This window comes from Capsicum annuum, chromosome 5 (assembly GCF_002878395.1).
Source record: "Capsicum annuum cultivar UCD-10X-F1 chromosome 5, UCD10Xv1.1, whole genome shotgun sequence".
NCBI classification, from domain to species: domain Eukaryota; kingdom Viridiplantae; phylum Streptophyta; class Magnoliopsida; order Solanales; family Solanaceae; genus Capsicum; species Capsicum annuum.
Window position 1 is genome coordinate 124,910,307 of NC_061115.1, and position 23,106 is coordinate 124,933,412.

At 34.7% G+C, this 23,106-nt stretch overlaps 2 protein-coding genes across 2 annotated transcripts; both read left to right on the plus strand.

Moving 5' to 3' along the window:
* Positions 1-1,531: 1,531 nt before the first annotated feature.
* Positions 1,532-2,221, plus strand: LOC107852831. The gene is made up of 2 exons (XM_016697869.2): positions 1,532-1,884; positions 1,996-2,221. The coding sequence occupies exons 1-2, from the start codon at positions 1,532-1,534 to the stop codon at positions 2,219-2,221; spliced, it is 579 nt and encodes a 192-aa protein (XP_016553355.2).
* A 4-nt stretch (positions 2,222-2,225) lies between these two features.
* LOC107852830 lies at positions 2,226-6,005 on the plus strand. The gene is made up of 2 exons (XM_016697868.2): positions 2,226-2,809; positions 5,885-6,005. The coding sequence occupies exons 1-2, from the start codon at positions 2,226-2,228 to the stop codon at positions 6,003-6,005; spliced, it is 705 nt and encodes a 234-aa protein (XP_016553354.1).
* Positions 6,006-23,106: the final 17,101 nt, after the last annotated feature.

Consider the following 23,106-nt stretch of genomic DNA (forward strand, 5'->3'; position numbering starts at 1 on the left):
GATCAAGAAAATCTGATTGCATATGTGTTTATAGTTCTAGAAGAAGAGATTAAGGATCTTAAGCCCTTTTTAAATGTTAAACCAAATTCTTTCAAGGATGTTGCACAATGGTAGTTATTCATGATGGAAGATATGGAGTTTCTTTATAATAATTAGACATGGGTCTTAGTTAAAAGGCCAAAGAGGAAAGGACAGTTGGATGCAAATGAGTCTATAAAAAGAAAGAAGAAATTCAAAAAGTGAAAGATGTTAGGGGCAAAGCGAGATTGGTTACGAAGGTTCTAGGTCAGAAGAAGAGAGTTGACTATAGTGAGATCTTCTCTCTAGTCGTGAAACATAGATGAATTCACATACTACTAGCATTAGTTGCATAATTTGACTTGGAGATCCAATAGCTTGATATCAATGCTGCTTTCTCATATGGTGATCTAGAAGAGACAACCTATATAGACCATCTTAAAGGTTTTCTAACAGAGGGAAAAGAAGATGATGTATGCCAACTAAACAAGTCTTTGATGATTTGAAGTATTCCCATAGACAGTCGTACAAGAGGTTTGATACATTTATGACTACACATGAATTCTCAAGGAGTGCACATAATAGATGTGTGTATCATAAGGATATTTCTTGTAACTCGATGTTTTACCTACTATTATATATTAATGATATACTTATTGTTGCTAAAAACATCATAAAGATAAAACTTCAAAGAAACTATTAAGCAAGGAATTTGACATAAAGTATTTAGAAGATGCAAAGAAAATATTTGGAATGGAGATTTCAAGAGAATACGAAGTTATACATCTTTCTCAAATGAGGTAAATTGAAAAGGTTCTTAGGAGATTCAATATACAAATGAGAAAGATTTTAAATACATTATCAACTCCTCAATTTAAACTTTTAGAGTTACAAATACCTCAGTCTAAGGATTAAGTGGAGCATATGTCAAAGATTTCTTATGCCTAGCACGGTTAGTACCATTATGTATGTTATGGTATGCTCACGTCTAGATATTTCTCAATCTGTAAGTGTGGTAAGCTTGGCTACTTGGCTTAGTGGTGGTTATTGTGTTGTTGCATTTGTTTTAGCTGCTAGGATGATTAGGGTACTTTGTGCATACCTTCTCTTACTGTTTTTAGCCCGTTACTTTGTTTGTTGATACATTAATTTGGGGCTTTATTTTGGTTGAGTAGTGGCTAGAGGGGTTGATGGTAGAATAGGGTCATGTTCGAGGGGGTTGAGGGTGGGGGCAGTGCTGGGAGAAGGTGAGAAGAGGAGGGCTGGGATGGGTTTAGGGTATAGGTCAGGCGCTAAGGTGGGTTTGGGGAAGGGTGTTAGAAGAAGGCGTGAGGCGAGAAAAGATAGGTTGAGGGTAAGGTCATGGAACATTGGGACCCTACAGGGTATGTCCATAGAGTTGGTGAAGATTCTTAAGAAGAGGAGAATTAATATTGCATGTGTGTAGGAGACTAGGTGGGTAGGATCTAAGACTAGGGATGTGGATGGGTACAAGCTGTGATATTTGGGGAGTATGAGGCATCGGAATAGAGTGGGCATCTTAGTGGATGAGGAGCTTAAATGGCAGGTGGTAGAGGTTATGAGGGTCAGTGATAGGCTGATGAAGATTAAGTTGGTCATTGAGGGTTTTGCGTTACATGTGTGTAGTGTGTATGCGCTGCAGGTGGTCTTAGAAGAGGAGGTAAAAGAGAGTTTTTGGGAGGAGTTGGATGAGGTGGTGAGAAGTGTGCCTAGTTTGGAGAAAATTGTCATAGCAGGGGACTTCAATGGCCACATTGGGGTTTTATCGGGAGGATATGACGATGTGCATAGAGGTTTTGGTTTTGGTGACAGAAATGGTGAGGGAGTTGCTCTGTTGGATTTTGCGTAGTCCTTTAGGTTGGTGATAGTGAATTCAAGTTTTCGAAAGAACAAAGATCACCTAACTACCTTCCGCAGCACAATAGCCAAGACCCAAATTGACTTTTTGCTGCTTAGGAAGGGGGATAGGGGGCTATTCAAGAATTGTAAAGTCATTTTGAATGAGCATCTTTCGACCCAGCATGAGCTTCTAGTGATGGACTTGTCTATCAAAAAGTACAAGAAGAGAAGGGTCGAGGAGGGTCGACCTAGAATTAAGTGGGGATGCTTGACGCTAGTTAATGCTCTAGAGATAGGGGAAAAGATGGCAAAAACAGGGTGTGGAAGAGCAAGGGGACGTTGATACTATGTGGAATAGGGCTACCAGCAGCATCACGGAGACTGCCAGAGAGGTGTTGGGTATTTTAAGAGGTTGGGCAGGATGGCATAAGGGGAACTGGTGGTGTAATGAGAAAGTGAAGAAAAAAGTAGAGATTAAGAAGGAGGCGTATGTTAAGTTAATTGATAGTAAAGATGAGGAGGAGAAAGGAGTGAATAGAAAGGCTTACAAAGTAGCTAGGAAGGAGGCTAAATTAGCAGTTATGGCTGCTAAGTCGACAGTGTTCGAGAGTTTATATGCAGAGTTAGAGGTGAAAGACGGGGAAAAAAGGTTGTACAGAATTGCTAAAACTATGGAGTGGAAGGGCCAAGACCTCGATCAAGTAAAGTACATTAAAGGGAAGGATGGTAGTGTTTTGGTAGAGGGGGGAGATAGAGGCATTATGTTGGGGGGGCTGGAGCACTCGGAAGAAAGTCATGATTTCAGATACTGTAGGCGTTTTAAGGTTAAAAAGGTCAAAGAGGCTATTCATATGATGCATAGGGGTAGGGCGACGGGGCCCAATAAAATTTCGATGGATTTTTGGAAGTATGCAGTTGAGGCCGATTTAAGGTGGTTGACAGATTTATTTAATAGTATTTTCAAGACTACGAGAATGCCTGAGGCCTGGGGATGGAGTACAATGATTCTATTATATAAAAATAAGGGTGACATTCAGAGCTGCAACAACTATAGGGGTATTAAACTGTTGAGTCACACTATGAAGATTTGGGAAAGAGTGATCGAGTGAAGATTGAGGAGGGTTGTGTCTATTTTGGAGAATCAGTTTAGATTTATACCTCGTCGCTCGATGACAGAGATAATCTACCTGGTGAGGAGATTAGTGGAGCAGTATAGAGAAAGAAAGAAGAATTTACACATGGTGTTCATCAACCTATAAAATGCGTATGATAAAGTCCCGAGAGAGGTTCTTTGAAGGTGAGAGGGGTCCCGGTGACATACGTTAGATCTATTAAAGATATGTACGATGGAGGGAAGACCCAGGTGAGAATGGCGAGAAGAGACTCAGAGCAGTTTTTAATCAAAACTAGGTTGCATCAGGGATCAACTCTTAGTCCGTTCTTTTTTACATTAGTGATGGACGTGCTGATGTGGAGCATTAAAGGCGAGGTGCCTTGGTGTATGTTATTTGTGGATAATGTGGTGTTGATTGATGAGATGCAAGGGGGTGTGAATGATAAATTAGAGGTTTGGAGAAAAATCCTTGAGTCTAAAGGGTTTAGGTTGAGTAGGTCCAAAACTGAGTATTTGGAATGTAAGTTAGTGACTTGAGACCGGAGGACGAGGGGTGGTGAGGTTAGACTCCCAGGATGTCTGTAAGATGGACAGTTTTAAGTAGCTTGGGTCTATGATTCAGGGAAATGGTGAGATTGATGAGGATGTCTCTAAACTTATTGGAGCAGGTTGGATAAAGTGGAGCTAGCCTCGGGAGTGTTGTGTGATAATAAGGTGCCCCTTAAGCTTAAAGGAAAATTCTATAGAGTGGCAGTCCGTCCGGCCATGTTGTATGGTGCGGAGTGTTGGCCAATCAAGCACTCGCTCATCCAAAAATTAAAGGAGGTATAAATGAGAATATTATGTTGGATGTGTTCGCTAACTAGAGGTAACAGAGTAAGAAATGAGACTATTCGGAAGAAGGTGGGAGTGGCTTAGTGGAAGACAAGTTGAGGGAAGGAAGACTGTGATGGTTTAGGCATATGATGAAGAGAAGTGTGGATGCCCCAGTCCAGAGGTGTGAGAGGCTTTCTTTGGATGGCTTCAGGAGGGGTAGAGGTAGGTCAAAGAAATACTAAAGGGGGGTGATTAGACATGACATGGAGCAGCTTCAGCTGACTGAGGACATGATCCTAGATAAGAAGGTGTGGAGGTCGCGGATAAGGGTAGAAGGCTAATATGGGTGTGTGGGTTGTAGCTTGCAGTCCAGAGAGTCTTGTGTAGCGGGTTAGTAAGCCTAGGTCCGTGTTCATAGGGTTCTTTTTTATGGGAGTGTAGGTTATTACTAGATGGGTGCACTAGGTCTTATATCTTAGTACCTATTTTCTTATTCTATGTCGCCCTTATGTCTCGTATTTCATATTTCTCTGATGTCTATTTTATTATTTCTTATTCCTAATTTTATGTTATGTTTTCCATCCCTTTGTTTACTGTTCTGTACTTTGAGCCGGGGGTCTATCAAAAATAGTCTTTCTACTTCCTCGGAGGTAGCGGTATAGACTGCATACATCTTACCCTCCCCAGACCCCACTCTTGTAGGAATACACTGGGTATGTTGTTGTTGTTGTTGTTGTTGCTATAAGTGTGGTAAGCGGGTACATGGCCAACTTAGGAAAGAGGTATTATGAAGTTGTCAAGTGGATATTGAGATATCTTAAAGGAGCTTCTAATGTTGACCTAATCTTTCAAAAGATAAAGGTACTTCAATTGTCAGTTCTATGGATTCTGACTATACAGGGAATCTTGATATAAGGAGGATTTATTTTTATTCTTATTGGCAGTGTCATTAGTTAAAAATTGACTTTATAGTTAATTGTCGCCTTGTCTATAATAGAAGTGGAATATATGGCAGCAACGGAGGCATTAAAAGAAGCTATTTGGTTGAAAGGTTTGGTGGCAGGATTGATATTGGTTCAGTTGAAATCAACTCTAAGATGTGATAGTCAAAGTTCTATCATTTGATTTAAAATCAAAGATTTCATAAGCGCATCAAATATATAGGTGCTAAATTCCATTTTATTCGAGATGTTGTCGAAGAGGAAACTATCAAGGTTGTAAAGGTTTTCACAGGCGATAATATGGCAGATATGTTGACCAAGATAGTCTGGCTTGCTAGGTTTACACATTGCATGGACTTGGCGGGAGTATGCATCAACTGATGCAACTATGAGAGAACAACTGCTAGGTGGAGCTACTATGTTCAACAAAGGTTTGATTCTTCTTGTTTCTTATAACGGGGTTACCCAATAAGCTTAAAAATTTTGGCTGAATTTGTTCACATGCATGCTTGGAACGCAAATCAAGGTGGAGATTGACAGAGTTGGTTTAGTTTATTTTATAGGGTCAAACCTATGAGGAAGAAAATTTCATGTGCCAATTTACTTGGCTAGAAAATGAACTTGGAGAGCAAGTAAAAGTTTATGGAGGACAAATTTTGTATTTATTTTTTCTTTTCTTATTTTGTGTGTGCAGCCCAAGTTTGGCCATCTATAATAGGATGGTCATTCTTCATTGTTAAAACTATCCAAAAATCATAAGAAGATATATTATAAGAGTAGAGAGTTGAGAGACCAATTTTCTTAGGTGTATTTGGGATATCTCCCCTTTCTTTGTTAATAATATGAAGGTGGTTGTTCTCTGGTGGATGTAGGATCATACTGATCTGAACCACGTTAAATCTTGTGCCTTTCTCTTGTTCCTTATTCCATGTTTCCAATAACATAAATCATGATTTTCTTATTTTTCATATGGCAAGATCAACCATCCATACGGAAATTTTAGCATCATTCATGGGTTATAATTAGCTGTTGATATGAAATTGACACCAATTATTATGGAAACGGATTCACAGATATTACTTCACATTCTATTCTCAAATAATTATGTTCTCTCACATATGATTTTGAATTGCAGCTCCCTTTTTAGGGAGCTGAGGGAGTCAAAAATCCACCACGTCTACCAGCAGGAAAATGTTATGGCGGATAGGCTAGAGTCGTTTGTAACATTTCAAGCCAGTAATAGGGAATACTGTTAGGATAGTTTTTTCTCTGTATCTACAGCCTCCTTTTTCACTTGTCCTAATTTTAATTGTGTATCACTATGTGTCTCTTTCGCCTAAGATGCTTCAGAAGCAACTTCCTTCAATACTAATGCTTAATCATTGTAGGCCTTTCAGCTCTTTTCTTTTACCTCATTTGCCAACTTAGGCATACAGAGTCTGTCCCAGGCTAGCAAAGCTTTTTTTGAAACCTACACCTTATACTTGAACTTTTAAGTTAACAAAAGAATAAGCTATTGAAGCAAGAAAATGAAGGAATAAGTGATGTTTCTGAATATGCAAAAATAAAGAAAAATGGTGCAGCTAAATACCTTCATAGTATTTCATCATTTAATTCTAGTTTATTTAAGCACTCAAACAATAATTACTTACAAATTTAAGCAAGTTCAAAACCACGGAAATATGAAATAACAAAGTTAATGAAATGCAACGCTCTGAAGTACAAACGGTACATGACGCTAAGATGTAGTATGCGACGACTTTACTAAAGAAACCAGGTCAAGCAAAAGCATCTTATTAACTTGCAGCTTAGAAACAAAAAGTATCATATTAACTTGCAGTTCAGAAACAATAGCGTCTGAAGAGATACTAACTTTCTAAGTTTCCAAAAATACGTTCTTGGTTTTGTTAAGCCTCTTGACTACATCTTTCATGGTTATCCTTGATTCTGGTGTATCCTCTGTGTAGTCTAAAGACAATTCTATCATGGAGGCTATGCAGAATTCACTTTTAGAAGTGATTTGTTCTTCCTCAGGAAAAAAATTGGCATCCACAACTTCCATCATATTTCTTGGAAATGCTCACCTTATCCAAACTAAGCCAAGATTTTTGTTGAAAATCTCTTCATCCATTGGCCTTTTTGTTGCCAAAACCTCCCTTAGCATGATGCCATAACTGTAAACATTACAACTGATGGACATTATTTCATCTGAGCCATACTTAAAAAGTACAAAAAATGAAAATGAATTATTCATCCAATATAACAATAATTATGTATTACTCCCTCCGTTCATTTTTTACTTGTCCACTTTGGACTTTGCAAGTCCTTAGGAAACAAATATTAATATGATTATTTTACCACAATATCCATATTAATTGATGTATAGTCTTTGGTCTTAGTTTGGGGGATAAGTACTTAATATTAAATGTAAAATAAGACAAAAAAGTGTCTCTTCTTGATATGCTAAAAATGATAAGTAGAAGTGAAAATCTATTTTGAAGTAGTGGATAAGTAAAAGTTGCTAAAAGTGATAAGTAAAAGTGAAAATCTATTTTGAAATAGTGGATAAATAAAAGTGAATGAAGAAAGTAACAAAAACTTGTTTTTATTTATTTCTAGATTTTAGAAGGGCTAATTATGATTTGTGAAAAAACTAATGTCTTCAGTTAATTAAAAAGAGAAAGACTAGTATACCCAGTGCAATATATCCAAGAGAGCCCAATGTCTCAGTATGTGTTATGGACTTGCTTACAACTAACATTTTGGAGATTCCAAAAACAGCAACATGTGCCATCATTTCTTCATCCAAAAGAACGTTGGCTAGCTTTAGATCACAGTGAACAATATAAGTATGATGACTATGATGCGGATATTCAACAGCCACAACCAATCAAGCATTATGGCAACTCTTTGAAGAAAATTCAAGTGGCAATCTTCTTTCAACAACCAATTCTCAAGACTCCCGTTGGACATAAATTGCAGAACAAAGGCTCTTATATATACACTAAAAACAAGTAGTAATCATAAGGACAAGGTTTCTGTGTCTAACATTTCTTATCACTTCAGTATCAAACCTCTTGCATACTTCTTCATTTTCCAAATCCAGAACCTTTATGGCCACCACAATTCCACCCGAGAATGTGCTTTTGTACACAGAACTAGAGCTTCCCGCATCAATTAAATTTGATCCATTAAAATTATTCATTGCTTGTTGACTCTAGGGATAAGAGACTAACTGGTGAGTCCTGATCTCTGGTACCTTTTCCACATCTTTGAACTTCCTTTTCTTCATTTGTTTCATTATCCAAGCTGACACCAATAAGAATAACAGAAAGGATGAAATAACCACACGAGTAATAATTTTTAGCACAACCTCCTTAAATGTTGATTGTTGTATGGGATTAGTGAGAGCACAAGCAGAAACCTCCAATATGTACATTCCACATAGACCTTAGTTCCCAAGAAATGATTGCTGAGTAGAATTTGCAAACACACCACCATTGGGTATTACACCTTCTAAACCACTAAAGGAAACATTAATGCTTTTAAGGTATGATAACTTTTCTAAATACTTAGGAATAGTACCTGATGAGTCATTCAAGGACAAATCCAAGAATTCCAAGCTTATCAACTTGGAAAAGTAGAATTGAATTTGGCCAAAAACTGAATTGTTTTATTTAGGTCAAAACACTGTAGATTTTGGTGTTCCTCTAATTTGGTTGGAGTTATTCTTGGAAATTGGTTACTGAAAAGATCTAATTCTACAATGACCTTCAGTTCTCCAATATCCTGGGGTACTTCTCCCTCTATAGAATTCTATGACACGTTTAGAAAGAGAAGACCTCTCACTTCCAAAGGCTCAAGGGAAATTTTGATGAAAATTATTAGTAGCCAAATAAAGCTTTTGTAGCATGCTAAAATTTCCTAAGCATTATGAAACTAATCCAGAGAGATCATTAACTTGCATAGTTAATTGAACCAAATTAGATAAATGGCATACTACCTGTAAAATATGTCCGTGCAATTTATTGTTGGTAAGATACAACCCTTGGAGTTTTTTAAGCTTACTAATATCAGAAGGAATACTCCCCACCAAGTAATTATTGGCAAAGCTTAGGGTTGTAAGACCTTTCATGTTGCCAATACTAGTAGCTATGAAGCCACTGATGCGTGCTTCTCCTATATGAAAATTTTGAATAGTAGATGAAAGATTCCCAAAAGAATTAGGAAGAACACCATTTACCAGATTGGAACCCACTTTTAGATATCACATCATCACACAGTTTGCTATAAAATTTGAGAATCACAACTCACGCTCTCTTGGCTAACTGGTAAGTTGATTATGATATAAGAACAGTTCTCGCAGTGCACGAAGATTTCCCAAATTAGTAGGAATAGTTCCTGTGAGAAAGTTATTATTTAGCACCAACAGCTCAAGCTTGGAAGCATTTGCTATGAACAATGGAACTTCACCATCAAGCAGGTCATTGAGTGCCAAGCAAAGTCTTTCAGGGTTTGGAAGATGAAGACCTGCAGTGGCTGGAATTTTAAACGGTAATTGAAATTGAAATCAATCATTCCCAAAGAAGATATATTGAAAATAGCCTTTGGAATTTGACCAGTAAGGTTAAAATTTTGGGTAGTACTTAATTTTTTCAAATTTGATAGCTTCCCTAATTCCTTAGGGATTTGTCCCACTAAACCATTGTATCCATAATAAAGATATTTTAGAATGGATAAATTGCCCGATAAAGTGGGAATAGTCTCTTTTATTGAAGTACTACTAATCTAAAACTCCTCAAGTTTGGATAAACAACCAATATTTTAGGGTATTTCTCCAGTTATGTTGTTGACAGAAATAGATAAAAATTGAGCTCAGTGAGTTGGCGTATGTTGAAAGGAAGGAAACCAGAAATTTGGTTGTTAGATATACTTAATAACTCTAGATTTGAAAAAATATTTCCTTCATAAAGCAAGAGAGGACCGGAAAGGCTATTGTTTGTCAGAAATATGGCAAGTAGTGATGAGATATTAAACAGTGTTGCGGGAATGGAACCTGTTAATTGATTATTGAACAAATACAAATGCAAAAGTTGGCTCAAATTACTAATCTCCTTCGGAATATAGCCGTTGATACTATTCCCAGACAAATTGAAGTTCAACAACTTCGTAGCATTTTCGACTGAAGGAGGGACTATACCTGTGAGGCTATTGTTCATGAGATTTAAGACTCTTAAGTTCAGGTATATACCAGGGCCCTTTCCACATTTCACCATTGAGTTTATTGTAAGCCAATAAAATGATTTGAACTCTTTGGTGTTGAAATAGGCTTGTTGGAATACTTTTGTGGAGCTGATTGTTTTGAATATCAATCACTCGCAAGCGAGGCAGGTTTCTAAGTCCATAAGGGATGCCACCATGGAAGTTGTTTCAAAGATTGAGCTCTCTAAGAAAGGATAAATTAGCCAATGACAGGGAAATTGTGCCTTGAAGTTTCAAATTAGAAAGAGTCAAGGCCACAACCCTTTGCGTTATTGGACTGCAAGTGACACCGAACCAAGTGCAAAAAGAAGTATTTTTGGTCCATCTATTGGCCAAAAATGACTAGCATTTGTGATGAGACTTTGGAGTATTAATAGAGCTTGTTGGTCTGTTTCATTTGAGGAAGCGAGTGATATAGAAAGAGTGTAATATTGAGTTAGAAAGAGAAAAGTCAATAAGAAAATGTAATTCTCCTTCTTGTTACCTACGAACTGGATCAAGGGAATTTGGTCAGTAGGTTAATTTGGGTGTGTTATTGCCAAAGATCAAAGTTACTCATATATATGTATATATATATATATGTATATGTATATATGTATGTATATATATATATGTGTGTATATATATATATGTGTGTGTAATAAAGCTTGTTGGTTTATTTCATTTGAAAAAGCAAGCGATGTAGAAAGAGAGTAATATTGAGTTAGAAAGAGAAGAATCAATAAGAAAATGTGATTCTCCTTGTTATTGCCAATGGACTGGATCAAGGGAATTAGGTCAGTAGGTTAATTCGTGTGTGTTATTGCCAAAGATCAAAGTTAATCATATATATATATATATTAAGACGCAAAAGCAGAGAAAAGTACATGTAGTTGAATAATCGCTGAGAAAAAGACGAAGCGAACGAGCAAAGGAACTTCTACTACTCTTTTGAAATTTTGAGCAAGAAAATAGCTGAAATCATTAGATTAGGTTTAGAGGAAGAGACATCATAGGGAAGAGTCATCAGCTATGATGGACACGTCAAAACTTACTTGGGTAAATAAATGACAACACAAGTTTTTAAAATAGGAAAAGACGATAATGCCCATAGCTACTTAAACAGACATGTTGAAATCAGAGTCTTTCTAATATAGTAGGAATATATATTGAAGAGGATAGAGCATAATTTCCAAAATGTGAAAGCAGATTAATACGAGGGATGAAATTAAATAGCAAACAGATTAATGTAAAAACAGACTAAGTGGGTGTTTGGATTGGCTTATATTTTGGTCAAAATAGTTTTTAAGCTATTTTTTACTTTTTTAAGTGTTTGAAAATTTTCAAAATTGCTTTAAAAAAGTCAAAAATTACTTTTTATAAGCCAAAAACTAAAAGCTTCAATTTCCATCTTTTTTGGCTTAGAAGCTATTGTATTTTGACCAACTAAAAGACATTTTTGTCCCTTGAAATTCTCCCTCATTCCAAAATTACCCTTGTGTAGCCCCAAAATAGCTTCTAATACTTAATGTTTGTATTAATTGAATATTTTCACTTTTTGTATTTATGGAACACTTAACTCTAACTATATTAGTACTTCTTTTGTATGAAACTTCTAATTTTTGAAATATGAATTTTTATATATTATTCTCCTTCTTTAATATGTTCTTTTAAATTTGGACAATTATTATTGTATAACATAGGAATTTCTCTAATAAAAAAATAACTCACCAACCAAAATATATCGAGAATACTCATTGAAGTTATACAACTTCATGGATGATTAGTGAATGATCCATCTATACTTAATGACACAATATTCGTATTCATTAATGTTTTAGTAGTGATAGTCATTACTCAATGAACGAGTAATATATTTTCTAATTAAGAATCTTTCTATCAAATAAATAGTATCATTTGTGACCAACTATTTATCAATTAATGTAATTATAATGATTAGTAACACATATATTTTGCTTAATGATTTAAACTCTTTTAACAAAAAAAAGGTTTCCTAGCGCACAAATTAATAGTCATTCATGAAAATATTTTATTTATATTAAAATATATATTAATTTTAATTTGAATTATTTTGGAAATAAAAATCAATAATATTCAACTCTATATATTGTTAACAACTTTAAGGGTATTTCAGATATTTTGACCAAAAAAAGTGCTTAAAAGCATTTGTTTACCAAACACATCAATAACGTTTTTTCAGTTTCAGCACTTTTATCCAAACACGTAACTGCTTATTTTTAAAATAAGTTCAGCACTTTTAAAGAACTTTTTAGAAGGCACTTTTTTCAGCCTATTCAAACGGGCCCTAAAAGGAGGAAAATTAGTAGCAAAAAGAAAAAAGAATTTGCCCAGTTTTCCTTGATAACTGACACTACTTGGGTTGTGTTTCACAAAACGGAATAAAAGTCGTTTAACTTATAATAGAAAGAAGAAATCTTGTTTAGATTCAAGACGTCGACATCAATGGGGAATGAATGTTTATTATTTAGTAAAGGTTCGTAGTCTCATTAGGGTTTGTAAGGTAAGATCTATCCCCTTGCTTGTATTTGCCCATGTTTATATTATTATTTTTTTAATTTTAATAAAAGATAGCTAGAACTTTGTCTAGTGATATAGAAAAAATAGGAGTCTGATATAAAATTAAAAGTGAAAGTAAAACATATAAAGTGAAGAGAGTAAAATTAGCAATTCACTATATCTACTTTCCTTAAATGACCAAGGCTATTTATAGCCAAATACATGCATGGAATCTTATCCAAGTTAAAGAGGTGGGATATGACTATGTTTATGCCTATTAGAAACAAAGCCACATGGCTTTGTTATTGACACATGGACTTCCACATGTGTTCATAACACTCCCCCTTGGATGTCCATATAAGAAAAAATCTATCTGAATACGCATTTTGAGTGTTGCCTCATTAAAACCTTACCAGGAAAAATTCAATGGGATAAAAACCTTGGCTAAGGAAAAAAGAGTACATCGCGTATTCTTACTCCCTTTGATGAAGATCCCAATTCAACCGGTTCAATCTTCGCATCCTAATCGTATATATCATCTTCTCAAAGGTTAAAGTTGGTAAGGATTTGGTGAACAAATCTGACGGATTGTCGTTGGAACGTATTTGTTGTACATCAATATCACTATTTTTCTGGAGATCATATGTGAAGAAGAACTTTGGTGAGATGTGCTTCATTCTATCTTCCTTTATAAAGCCTCTTTTTAATTGAGCTATGCATGCTGCATTATCTTCAAATATGACTGTGGGTACCTTGATATTGAGCTTCAAGCCCCATCTCTCTTTGATGGAATATACTACTAATCTCAGCCATATGCATTGTCTACTTGCTTCGTGTATTGCTATTATCGCAGCATGATTAGAAGAAATAGAAATAATGGACTTCTTTGTCGATCGCCATAATATTGCAGTACCTCCATATAAAAACACATAGCCTATTTGAGATCGTGCTTTATGTGGGTCAGATAAATAACCTGCATCTGCATGACCAATAAGATCTAGACTAGCTTTGTTAGTATAAAACAGACCCATATTAATAGTCCCTTTTAGGTACCTCAATATATGCTTAAATCTGTTCCAGTGTCTTAGCGTAGGAGAAGAACTATACCTTGCTGACAAATTAACAGAAAATATTATATCCAGCCTTATAGCATTAGCGAGGTACATAAGTACACCAATAGCACTGAGATATAGTACTTCGGGACCAAGAATCATTTCACCCTCTTTCAGAGGTCGGAATAGATCTCTACTCACTTCGATTGATTGAAAAACCATTGGAGTACTTAATGGATATGCTTTGTCCATGTAAAATCGATTCAAAACCTTCTTGGTATAGATAATTTGATGAATGAATACCCCGTCTGCTAAATGTTCAATTTTCAGACCAAGACAAAGTTTCTTCTTTCCAAGATCTTTCATTTCGAATTCTTTCTTAAGATAGTCAATTGCCTTTTAGACCACTTCTGGAGTCCCAATGAGATTTATATCATCCACATAAACAAAAAGTATAACAAATCCTAATGTCATTTTCTTAATGAAAATACAAGGACAAATGACATCATTTACGTAACCTTCGTTTTTCAAGTACTCATTTAGGCGATTATACCACATACATCCTGATTGTTTTAGACCGTATAACGATTTTTTTAATCTGATCGAATATAATCTCCTAGACTTTTAACTATATGTTTCAGGCATTTTTAATTCTTCTGGGATTCTCATGTAAATATCATTATCAAGTGAACAATAAAGATAAGTTGTAACCACATCCATTAGATGAATTTCAAGATTTTTATGTACAGCTAGACCGATAAGGTATCAAAATAATATTGCATCCATAACAGGTGAATATGTTTCTTCATAGTCAATGTCAGGTCTTTGAGAGAACCCATGTGCAACAAGGCGTGCCTTATATCTTACAATTTTATTTCTCTAGTTTCGTTATGTGTGAAGACCCATTTATAGACGACTGGTTTTACACCATCTGGGGTTTGGACTACAGGTCCAAAGACCTCTCATTTAGCAAGTGAATTCAATTCTGATTGAATCGCCTCTTGCCATTTTGGAAAATCTTTTATTCGTTGACATTCTTTGACAGATAGAGGTTCAAGGTTTTCATTGTCTTGCGTGATATTTAGTGTAACATTATATGCAAAAATATTATCCACCGTAATTCTCGATCGATCTAAATTTACCTCATCACTAGTAGAACTTATTGAAAGATCTTCCTGCCTGTATAGGATTGATACTCTCTCAGGGGTACCTACCAGACTAGGGTGACTCCTTAGTCCTTCGAAAAATTAGTGTAGTGAATCCACACAGCTAGTGTCAGTACCTGTGGCAACGTACAGACACCCTGCTAACTAGGGTTACAGGTTGGAATCGATTAGCTTAGATTAGGGCATGTTAGTTGAATGTTAGCTCCCACAGTCTCAGTTTAGTATTCAAATGATATTCAGTACAGTTTGCATGATCAAAAGTTCAATTTATCAGTTATTTAGTTTTACAAATTATTTCAGCACATGTTTTCCTTGTCTGTATCTATTTTACATGTTTATGCATTCATGCTCAATGTCCGTATGTATTTTAATTAGTCCCTATCTCATGTACTAGTATATTCAAAGTACTGGCCGCATACTCTCTTTTTGCACTGTATTGATTTTAGAATATAAGTTTGGATGCCTAGTTCCTCGACCGTACTTAGACAGTTCGTGTTCCACTCAGCAGCAGTTGTGGTGAGTCATCATCCTTTGAGGATAAGTTATCCATAGTTACTTTCAGTATTTCTTATATACTAGTCAGATGGAGTTAGTTAGGGGTTTGTCCCATCAAATCCCTATATTTTAGAGGTTTTCAGATAGTAAGACTTGCTTTCAATTTGTATCAGATATTCAGACACATTGAATATTATATCTTACCAGAGTTTTCATCAGTTTAGCTTCCACATATGATATTTTATTATTATCTTATTCAGCGCTCATAGTAGGTACTAAATCATGGGTTATCTTAGGCTCTCTTGTGGCCTTAAGCATCGTGTTACGACTAGGGAATAGCCTCGGGTCGTGATAAATGTAAAATAAAGTTAGAGATAAGGTGCATCAACGGACGTAGTACTTTAAATTAAGTGATTATGATAAATATGCAGAATAAGTAATTCAAAAGTAAATTACAGTTTATCTATAACCTAATTGTGCCCTTATAATTCCAGAAGGTGTAAACAAGAAAGAAAATGATGCCCCTATAAGTTTGATGGACACAGAGTAAGAATGGATTTATCTATAATAATAACATAAGGTGACAATGGTTAAAAAGTTACTGAAACTCCTCCATGAACATAAATGTCATACTTGAACTGGGTAAAAAGAACAGATCACGACAGAGAATGTCACGTATAAATCATAAATGTTGAACTTACATCGAAACTAAAGAATAAAACCATGATACAAATACCACGAATAAATCATAACTGCCATGCTTGAACCAGAAATAAAGAGTAAGCTAAAAAGTGTCAATCCAAGATTATAGTTCTCTTAAGTCTATTTAGTACTAAACCTCCAATCAATTGATCAAATCAAGAAATGATGGGGAATTTACTCATGTAGATCTAAGGATAAGGTTTTATAGGTCAAGCACTATTCTACTCCAGATATATAGGTTAACTAGAACTCACTAAATTAAGTCATCCTAGGGCTCAAGATTTAGTCTAAGGTGACAAACAAAGGACTTTAGGTCTACAAAGAGCTAATTTAGGCACCTAAAGAAAGGGTCTACAGGGCGCGATACGAGTCCCAAAAATCCATACTAAATCAAGAACCAACCAAAAACTAGACTAAGTCTTTACAATCTATCCCAAGGTACCATTTAAGTCCAAACATGTCCTAAGCTATCGACAAAATCAATATGAAGAAAGGTTGGGGTGATTCTATCCAAAAGGCACAAATTGGCTAACTTAACTAATGAATACTGAATCATCAATCGAGTCATAAATACCCATCTATATCTAGCATAATACTACACTAATATTATAATAAAGCTCAGCCTAGAAGAAAAGTAAGCCTAGTCTACCTGGATGTCACCGAAAGCTTATCAAGTCTTCTACTCTAGAGCTTTTCCCTTCCGAAAAACCTGTGAATACTGCCACGCTATTAAATTAATAATCTATGTATTAAGATGAGAATTTCAATATCCATAATGCGTATAAATGCTTTGGGTCAAAAATCATACTAAATCAACAACAATAATAATCTACACGTCCCTCTAAGCTCAAAGATCATTTATCCATAAAAATGGTGGAATCCAAGCACAAATAGGCCTAAATCAACCACAATAATAATCTAGGAAATTAAGGTTATACCAAAAAATTAGCAGAAACTTACAAAAAAAATGATAGGGAAATGATTGCACCAAAGTCTTCAACTAACAACTAACACCCAATAATTAATCTCCATAATTTTCTAAGCTTTCTAGGGTTTTAATGGTGTTTGGACTAGTAATAAATGAGTCAAAATTGAGAGAAATAAAATATATAAAGAGGTATCATCGATGTCCACTTCAGCAGTGAAATGACCATACAAGCAGCCTAGCCTCAAGGCTGGCCTCTACTAGAGAGGTTGGCGCTAAACCGGTGCTAAATATCTAAAGCGACTACACCAGATACAACAGGCACCAGCAATTGGCAAAGTTGCCAAGTTCCTGATCAGGCCCTTAAGATTTGTTCAGAACCATGTAAACGTAAAAACTAAGCTACCCTACCAAATTTGACATTTTGATCGTAAAGGCATCACTAAAATTTCCATCCGAGATCATTTCTATCAAAAGTGGGCCACATACCGAAAGGGATGTTTTAACCAAAATCCATTCAATACCCCAAAATGAGTTTGAAAGCCTTAGAACCCAAATCATAGGTTCCTTTGGCCTAAAATTCATATTTTGGAGCTAGCAAAACTATCAAAATTGGTATCTGAGGCTGTTTACCTGAAGTTCAAGCCTAATATCCTTTTCTTGATAGCAAACACTCCAAAATAAAAAATTGACTCTAAAAATCAAACAAACTGACCAATAACAGAACTGTCAATCCCAGTAATTCATAAATTACTTGAGATAGCTATTGAAAGGTTCTAAACATAGAAAAAGCATGAAACACAAGAAATAGAGGGTCATTACATTGAAATCCAATGAAATTACTTGAACTCTCTGGTTTCCAAATAGACTTGTTGGAATACTTCATTTGAGTATATTGTTTTGAATATAAATCACTCACAAGCCAAGAAAGTGGCCAAGTTCATAAGGGGTGCATCCATGGAATAAGTTGTTCTCGAGATTGAGGTCTTTGAGAAAGGAAAAATTTGCCAATGACTGTGAAATTATGCCTTGAAGTTGCAAATTAGGAAGTGCCAAGGCCAAACCCTTTGCCTTTTTAGACTGTAAGTGACACCAAACCAAGAGAAAAAAAATATTTTTTATCTAATTATTGGCCAAAAAGTGGCTAGGATTTATAATAAGATTTCGGAAAGCTAGTAGAGCTTCGTGGTCAGTCATATTAGAAGAAGCAATTGATATAGAAAATTGAACTAGAAAGAGAAGTATCAGTAAGAAAATGTGTTTCTCCATTCAGTTACTAGAACAGACTGGAAATAGAATGTTTCAAGGGAATTTGGACACTAGATTAATTTGTATGTGTGTGGTACTACCAAAGAGCAAAGTTACTTCACTATATATAGCACCAAAACAAATAAAATGTTGAAATGGATAGACAATAATACTTCCAAAATGTGACATCAGATAAATAGAGACAAGGAAAATAAGTATGAAACAGATTAATGTGAAAATAGATTAAAAGGACGAAACTAAAAAGAAAACAAGAAAAAAGAAATGCGGACACTAGTTGGGTTGTGTTTCACAAAATGGAATAAAAGTGACTATAGAAAGAAGAAAGAGAAAAGACATCACCCCCCCCCCCCCCGAACTTGTCCGCACAACTTACTTTAGCACTTAAACTTAACTTTTATTTATTTATCCCTCTTAACATCTTTAAAGTGTATTAATTTCACCTCTCAAGCTGACATGGAATTAAAAAAAAGAAAAAAATGTGTGAATATTATTTTAAAAAAAAACTATTTATATATATATAATATATATATATATATATATATAAGAAAAAAATCCATCTTTTTCTTCTCCCTACCCTCATCCCACCCCCACCATAACTTTTTCTCCCCTAACCCGCCACTATCAGCCCCCTCCTCCTTTAACCACCAATTTCACCACCACCAGCCCCCTCCCCTCTAACCCCCATACCACCTCCACCCTGATTTATCCTCCCCAAACCCGCCAACCCCCACTTCTCCTTCAATTATAAATTTCACCACCACCTGCCCCCTCCTCAAATCCCCAATTTCTTCTACTTGGATTACCAAACCCTTCACCCCTACCTTTAAATAAAAGAATGAAATTGGATTTCCAAATAAAAAGTTATCTTTGTGGCTTTGAAAATTCAAAATAAAATTAAAATTGAAGAGAAATTATTACCGGCGATGTTAATGGTGATGGTGTTAATGCTAGCAGTGGTGTTAATTTTGTGTGTATATTTTTTTTGTGGGTTTATTTTAATCATTTTTTGGTGAATTTTGCCGGAATATATCGGAATGAATGATTTTGAATGGGGACATGGTGATGCTACTGTGTTGTTGTTTCTTGTTATTTTCTTATCTTCTTATGCTTATGCTAGCTACTGCGTTTTTGGTTGATTTTTCGAATAGCTTGAGGGGATTCTAATTTGGGGTTGAGAAGGCTTTCGGGTTTGTTTTGATGAGGTGGGTAGTGAGGGATGAATTTTGCGTGAAGAAATTAAAGATTTGATTGGTAAAGTTGGAGTTTTACGGCAAAAATTCGCTGGAAAATTTATATGCATATAGATTTGATCGGTAAAGATGGAGTTTTTTGGTGGAAATTCGCCAGAAAATCTAAGCTCCATGGCTATTTTTTTAATTTAAAAAGTGTTATATATATATAACACTTTTTAGATAATTTATGACGTGGCAACGACATGGCAGTGATGTGGCGCTGATGTGTAGGCGAGCGTAATATACTCTCTAGTATGAGAGTGGTATTATATCGTTAGGGGTGAAATTAATACACTTTAAATATGTTAAGGGGGAAAATAAATGAAACTTAAGTTTAAGTACTAAAGTAAGTTGAGAGGACAAGTTCTGAGGGGTTTTGATGTCTTTTCTCAAGAAGAAATGTTACTATCAATTTTCTTTATATTGTTTAAGATCCAAGTAAATAGGAGTGAATTAAGTTTCCAATTAGCAAAATGTCCGACCCTCTCCAAGTTTTCAATTAGCAAAATGTCCTACTTTAATTTTTTCATTTGTCGGACAGATCATAAATCTGTAGGATTGATAATTGATCTGTCTATATATCTGTCGGACAGATAATAGATCTGTCTTAAAAATGGGTAGTCTTACAAAATAAAAAAACTTATGGTCCATTTAATTAAAAAAAATAGACTTAAAAGGTCTATTTAACAAAGAATCCCAAGTGAACCTTTCAACTAAACCTTATAAGGTTGTGTTACACGTAAAAGAACTAGTAGGTTTTGTCTGTGCTACGCACAGGCCCAATATTGATACTCAAAAATTATAAGATATGTATAATTCTATCTTTTATAATTGAGATTCTTCATCCGTTTAGTTAATAAATTCTTATATATACAAATATTATTTTATATATTTTATTTAGATCAATGAAATTCATATAAGAATATTTTAAGTTGTTAACTATTACGATTTATAATACTTTTAATGTAATTTTTAAATATAATAATAAATTAAAAAGAAAGTACAAAATTTACCGATATAAGAATATTTTAAATTATTGTAATTTATAATATTTTTTATGTAATTTTTAAATACATAGTGAATTAAAAAGAAAAGCAAAATAAATAATTAAAATGAAAACTATTATTAATTTTTTTGAACCAATATATAGGAGAAATAATGATAATTTAGGAATAATATAGTAAAATCACGATTAAAGCAGCTGAAGCAGGCATGTAAGCATGAGTTGTCTGCTTCAGCAGCTTCATTGTGACTTAGTATATAGGAAAACAAAACACAACACATTCAATAATTAGCACAAAATGAAAGAAATTTTAAGGATTTCTCTCAAAGAAAATTAAATGCGACACACACACTAGATATGATTACATCATATATCATCATTATATTGTAATAAAAGCAAAAGGAAAAATCATATTATCCAATAATTATGAGATTATATCTGAAGTGGGCACTCAAACTTTGATTTTACAATCATACTATCCAATACTCAATTCACAAAGTATTACCACTAAAGGATCTAATTGTTATTCTTCCATTACTTAAGTGGTCCGTAAATTTGCCTCGTTTATTATTTTATACTATAGCTTCAATCATCAAAGACTCAAAAGTTCCAATATACTACTACTAAATTAATTGTTTGACTATGTGTAAAATCATTACTGTTGTCTACTTATATAGTTGATCAATTTCTAATATTTTTTCAACAGATAGTGCTTCAATAATTCTTGTTTTAGATCTGCTGGTTCATTTGATTTTTCAAACTAGGTCAGCTAAAGGGCACATTTATTGATACAGATGTGCATACTATGTTTATCCAAAATATAAATAGAATAACTTTAACACCTTATTTCAATGTTAAGTATCCAATTATAATATGACGCACCTTATTTCAATATAATACCCTGCGATTTTCCTAGCTTAAACTCATCCCGAAAATGTCAAAGATTAGCTTCTAGAATGAATGATAATTATTTCATATGGAACTCCTTAGATTTGAACTTTTCATGACTTAGGAAATTGAATAAGCTTTCTAACGATATAAGATTCTCTTAAATTCAATAACTGAGTAAGAAGTTATGGCGATTTTAAGTTCCAGTCGCAAAGCACCGTCTTTTGGACCCTTAGCGCGTCGCGGAGCAGTGTTAATTCCCAATTATCATTTTGTAGTGGCCCTCCGTAATATGGGCGCATCGCGGAGAGGGAAAATTTCCCATTCATCAATTTCCAGTGGTCCGGCTTAATGTTGGCGCGTTGCGCCAATGTCCAAAATGACAAAACTACAGGGCATCGTGATGGTGGCGCATCATGGAGTGAGCCCAGTTCTCACTCATCCTTTTTCCAGCGATCCACCTCGATAGTGGCGCATCACGGTGGCCTAGCAAATTGGGGTTTTTTATCGCTTTTCCAGTTTCATTTAGGAGTTAAAGGGAGGATATTTTGGACTTTTCCCCAACCCCTAATCCATCCAAACACATGATTATAGCCTTTTAGAAGCATTATGTGCTAAGTTTCATCAAAATTACTCTCATCCAAAACCCTAGGCTTCAACATTCATCTCCAAGAAACTCAAGATTCCACCATCCTTTTTCCAAATTGTTTCAAGATTTAAGATTCCTAGACCAAGAGCATCAAGAATCTTCATTCAAGAGTACAAATAGCATCTCAAAAAGTAAGCTTATTCATTTAGTTCATCATCTAAGGTATGTGGGGTTTTAACAAGGACAATCATTTTGTCCTTGTGCCCAAAATTATGTTTTTAAGCAAATTTCTTATGTTTGAGATTGAGTTTATACCCAAAAGTATCTTATTGATGATTTTGAGCATGATATTATTGAATTACAAAATTTGGCATTTGTTTTGAGTTAAAGAATGCTTCTTTATGATTTTGAATACCACGAGTATGCTATGAGATATTGATTTCGGATTTTTGATTGAGTTTAAGCATATATTTGTGATTCTTGATTTTAGTATTTTGATATGGTTGAAGTGTTTTCAAGAAATCCTATTGAGCATGATGATTTATTATGAAATTTCATGAGTTTGATACATGGGTTATTAGACCCTAATTTGAGCATTTATATTTCAAGAACTCATGCTTTGAGCACCCTGAGATTAGGATATTTTGAGTTGAATAAAAAGTATTTGATCTTCGGATCCCCAGTTGAGTTTTGGAATCCGCTTTTCAGAGTTTATTTCAGATTATATATATATATATATATATATATACATATATATATATATAGTTGGTTTACATTATAAACCATGTGATTATTTTTAAAAGTGGATTTCTAATGAGATGAGCGTAGCAAATAAAAAGGGAGTAGTATTTAGCACCGAGTTGGATATGTTTCCAAGGTTTCATACCCCAGAACTACGTGCCACCGTAGGATTGAGATTAAAGTGCCCACAGTGGCAGAGATAGTAATCACTTAAGCTGAGGTTATACTCCCTGGCAAGATTATGACACCTCTTCCCAATGTGAGGTTTCCTCCTTAGGAGGACGAGATGTTGGACTCCATGTAGTTCGCATGGTTTATGTCGGTTAAGAGAACCTCCCTGCTAGTAAAAAATAATGAATAACTTTTCAGATAAAGTATTTTTCCTTAAAGTTTTAAAGCTTATAGACTATAGATTCTAGAACAGAAAAGCTTTTAGAGACTAAGTGTTATGACTCACAAGAACTAGATTGCATGTTTTGCTATTCATGCTTTATACTTTCAGATTTCAGATATCTC